The 5,000-nt window shown below is 36.5% G+C and overlaps 1 protein-coding gene across 2 annotated transcripts in view; it reads left to right on the top strand.

The window, feature by feature from the left end:
* TTC27 (tetratricopeptide repeat domain 27) overlaps window positions 1-5,000 on the top strand; it is a 134,244-nt gene that overhangs the window by 120,984 nt on the left and 8,260 nt on the right. For both annotated transcript variants that reach the window (XM_085888074.1, XM_085888073.1), the window contains 2 exons: window positions 625-819; window positions 1,736-1,847. In XM_085888074.1, coding sequence (XP_085744200.1) covers window positions 625-819; window positions 1,736-1,847 — 307 coding nt within the window. The remainder of the gene's footprint in view (window positions 1-624; window positions 820-1,735; window positions 1,848-5,000) is intronic.

Raw genomic sequence — 5,000 nt, 5'->3', positions numbered from 1 at the left:
TCACAATTATGATCTCGTCGTCATGGGGAATGTGTGTGTTTTATATTTCATCTTGATCGGACACATTGTCTGACATCTGGAATTATTTAATATTTTGAATCTGGGTTCAGGGATTTAAATCAAACTTGGTACAAGAATGTATAATGACGTAGTGATGTGGGTGAAGACACATCTTGCAACGTCGTGACATCGAAGAGTGCCCTTCTCATTTCTGTCATGCTTTTACTGTGTGTATAAAGCAATGACTTTTCTAAGAAGTAATATTTTACAAGTTGAATTAAAATCAAGTCTCTCAATCAATGAAGTCACCCATGTATCCTGGACTTTTGAAAGGGTTTTCTTCAACCTTAATCTTGTGTCCATTCTTTACATTCTACATCCACATTCGGTTCTCAAGCAAATCTTCCTTTATCTGAAAATGGGCTTACAAAAGAGTAAAGTAGAAATGCATGTTTCATGTAGAATTATTGGTTTCAAATTGTTTACCTGAACCTTGGTTACAAATACAATCTTCATGTTGCTAACTCGCTTTCTTTACCTCACCATTTTTTTATTTTCTAGCACAGCAGATGAGTTGCTGCAGACCCACAGCTATCTCATCTTAAGGCCTTGTGTGCATTTCAGGTCCTGGGCATCCTTGTTAGAGCAGTGGTGGATGGTCTATCAGACAGGAAGGGACAACCAGTGACTACCTTGAGAGGGAAACTTCAAGAGCTCTTTGGGCGTGTGACTTCATCCATCTCTGACGCTGAGATCTGGAAGCTGTATGCACAGCTGTATGGCAGTGGATTTTCTGATGATGCTGACAGCAATGAGAAGGTATGTGGCCTCGTGCCTTCACTTACCATTGGCTTGGTCAGCATCGATACGATAAAGTGTGCAATGCTTTCTTTTTAAGGGAATTGTATGAAATGCAAAGAGATAATTTAATCGGGCATGCCAGAATTTTGCCAATTAGCAATAGTCATCCTTTGTTTTTTTTTGTCAAAGTTCAACACCTGCTTTATTTTTATTCCGCTGAGGTCATTCCAGTAGCAGCTGCTTGAGAGTTAGTTAGCTGTCACTTTCACCAAGTGTAAGCATTTGTATGAGTGCAGGTTTCTACCTGCACGCAAATCATTGCATGGTAAGCAAACTTAGTAAGTGGTAAGCATGGATGTGTGTGGATAATTTTCTTGACTTTTTAACAATTTTTCTGGGTCCATGTTCATAAAAACTTCCCTTTCACTCTTCTTTGGCTATAATCCCCTCTCTCCCTTCCTTGCCCCTCCAAGGCCATAAAGTTGAATGGGAATTTGTCTTTTCTTTGCATGTCTGTTGAATTGTTTATTTTTGTGATGCTATCTTTCCCGCTCACCAATGACACATCCGATTTATATGAAAAAGGTAGTCAGTTTGTAATTTTAGCTTCAAGGCTGATGAAATGGCTTCACACTGCACCAATCCAAAATCGGATTTCAATATCTGTCTTCAGAACTGCAGTGTGACACATTTGACCTCCTTTAGTGGTGCTATCTGATGTTGAAGTTCCAACAATTAATTGATGTATCAGCCTGAAAAAAGTGGCATTGATGAATACAGAACTTTCTTTCGATTTTAATCGATGACTTTTGAAGTTGTGATTGTGCTTTTGAGCCAAATGTTGTTGATTGATCTTTATTTTTTTATTTTTCTGTTAATACTTAAATCGAAAAGGTATTCTGATGAAACATGTGTTTCTTTTCTGCCTTTGCAGGCCTTGCAGTTTTTGGTACAGTCTCATCGCTGCTACCTCCAAAAAAATGCTTGGCACAACAACCCTGAGTATTTCAGGAATGTCGCTGAAAGTGCTATACACCTGGCCAGAGGTGAATTTCATAGTGTAATGTTAAAATTTAAAATCTGACTTTGCTGTTACCCCACACATGCAAAGTGAGAAGCTGGGTTAAGCAAATAGTTAATGTCCATCCGTCCGTTTGTCTGTCTTAACAGTTTATGATCGTCATTTTGTGATCGAGGAACAATGTGTTTAAATCAAATGTTATATTTTAAACACAAATCGGAACATGAATAGGAAGACAAGTTTGCTGTTTTACACTACTTTGGTGAATTCATCCCTATCGCATGTGCGCAGAGGAGTGAGATAATATGTTTTACTCTGTCTGCCTGATTGGCTGTCAAACAAAATTGAAAATCATTTCAAACAGAAAATTTACTGTTTTAATGACATTTAAAAGGACGCAAACAACAGGCACAAATAAGTAATGTAACGTGATTGATAAGATGATGTAATAGACGCTGGGTAAAATGGCAGTAAAACCCGGAATTATTTTATTTATATGCCTTTAAACCTCTTTAAACTTTTATTTAAATTCAATTATATACTTCAACACTGTAGAACACAAATCGTCTTGATGATACTTCCATGAACCATGCTATATATCCATTTATAGCATGACAGTGCATGGCATGTGAGAGGGACAGTATTGGGGTTAAGAAGAGACCATCAATATGGCTATGTACAATGCCGATTGATGCTGCAGTCTATGGTGATCAATAAAGCCTCCAGATCCTAAACTGTGACAGCGTTGTCTTGTTTCAGTGCATAAGGGTGATGTATAAGGCTGCTTCAACAGCACTAAACTTCTGGATTTTTTTTAACAATCTTTAAAAGCATTATTATATTGATATTGAAGTATATACTTGAACACTGTGTGGGGTATCATGTTCTTTGAACTCTCTAGTTTTATATTGTATTTATCTTTCATAAATAGCAATGCAAGTTACTTCTGCTACTGCTGTTTGGGGCCATCTACCTTCTACATGCATAAAGGGAGAATTATTTCCAAACCCTAGTTGCATGTGTTCCTCTCCCTTCCTTCCTCAGATATGCCAGGATTTACATATTTTGCTTGAAAATTGGTCTATCTTTGATGTGAATAAAAGTTTTCATTATTTATATCCCCCCCCCACCCTACCCCTCTTATCCAACCACACACATCCCCCCTTGCTTACGCCATGATTATATCAACATGGGTCTATTTAGTTTTCTTTCACATGATATTGGCTCCTGACTTTTTGTTACCTCCGCCACCGAAGGTGAAGGGGCTTATGTTTTCACCCATCTCTGTCTGTTTGTTTGTTACTTGCAAAATCGAAGATTTTTCAAGTATGTTGGTCAGTCAATTTTGTTATTATGTCTGGTTGTCTGTCTGTCTGTCTGTCTGTCTGTCTATCGCAAACAGGTTACAATTTTAAACCGAACTTCATGAAACTTCACCACATGGTAGAGTTTTTCATAAGGAAGAAACCTATTGTTTTTGAGGTCAAAAGGTCAACATAGACCAAAGATCAACAACAGGTGAGTTCTAAAATGCTCAATTTTCATCCAATTGACTTGAAATTTGAAGAGGATTTATATTTCAGGTCACTGAATTCAAACAGCCAATTAATTTTGAGGTCAACGTCGACCAAAAGGTCACCATAGGCCCAAGGTCAACAACTAAGGTAGTACTCCTAAAATCCTTAATTTTCATCCAATTGACTTGAAATCTGAAGAGGATTTGCATATCAGGTCACTGAATTCAACCACCAATTATTTTTGATGTCAACATAAGCCATATTTTTAAAATTGGCAATTTCTATTCAATTCACTTGAGATTTGAAGAGGAGTTGCATACTTGGTCATTTAATTCAACCATCAATTATTTTGAGGTCAAATTTGTTTTTTGGTTCTTGCAATTATTTTGCTCTGCACGACATCATCTTGTTTGTTTGTTTGTTTGTGTGCAGGATATCTCAAAAAGTTGTGGACGGATCCGGATGAAATTTGGTGATCAGATTGGATGTTTGACAAGGAAGAATTGATTCAGTTTTGGTGAAGATCCAGATCTGGATCCGACTACTGGAATTTTAAAAGTTTTTCTTCACCATTGAGAGATAGGAGTAGATGATAATTGTTGCTTCTGGGATTCAAATGAATGGGAAAAAGGGAAAAACTATCTGACCCAAGACCCAAAAGCTCAAAATGGGAGACTCACTTCCTCCCCACCTATTCCCTTCCCTCCCATACAAGCAAATGAAAAATTGACACTTGCTGATTAAAGTACTTCTTCCCCCAAACATCCACAACTTCCAAATATAGAGGTCCAGCTCATTCCCGTTGTAGTCTTAATTACAAGCCCCCAAACTTTATTCCTGTCTTTCTTTACAACACTCATTATGACACACATCTATTTATAAATGAACTTTCAAAGACATCTGAAGATATTTCTGCCATTCCGAACACAGATCAAAAATACATCTCATTCACAAAAACAATTCATACATCCCCCATAACCCATATCAGATTTCTTGACACATTCAAGTTTATGGCAAGTCCATTATGTAACTTTGCATCAAATATTTAAAACTTTCTGAATCTTAAATCACATTTCTCAAATCAAGAAGAGATTGATCTCTTATCATAAAAGGGAATATATCCGTATGACTACATGGATTCACTTGAGAAGTTTAAACAAACACAACTTCCTTCAAGGGAAAGTTTCTATAGCAAGTTGAATAAAACTCATATTTCCGATAGAGATTATACACAAGCTAAAAAGGTTTGGGAGAAGTTTAATACAAAGAATCTTGGAGAATATCATGATTTGTATCTTAAAACTGATGTATTATTATTGACTGATGTGTTTGAGACTTTTTAGAATAGTCTGTCATAATATAAATTCTTATGGATTAGACCCCACTCACTATTACACAGCCCCAGGTTTGGCTTGGAGTGCCATGTTAAAAATGACAAAACAGGATTTGGAATTAATCAGTGATATAGATATGCTTTTAATGATAGAGAAGGCTAAAAGAGGAGGAATATCTCAAATATTTTCCAAGAGATATGCTAAAGCAAATAACAAATATCTTCCTGATTATAATAAGAATGAGGACAACTCTTGCCTGATGTATTATGATGCTAACAATTTGTAGGGGTGGGCTATGTCTCAATCTTTACCTTGTGGAAAATTTAA

Source organism: Eptatretus burgeri, chromosome 7, assembly GCF_056783735.1.
Source record: "Eptatretus burgeri isolate ZD-2024b chromosome 7, Ebu_testis_v1, whole genome shotgun sequence".
Taxonomy (NCBI): Eukaryota; Metazoa; Chordata; class Myxini; order Myxiniformes; family Myxinidae; genus Eptatretus; species Eptatretus burgeri.
Note: the sequence above shows the minus strand (reverse complement) of the source record. Positions and strands in the feature narration are given on the sequence as shown.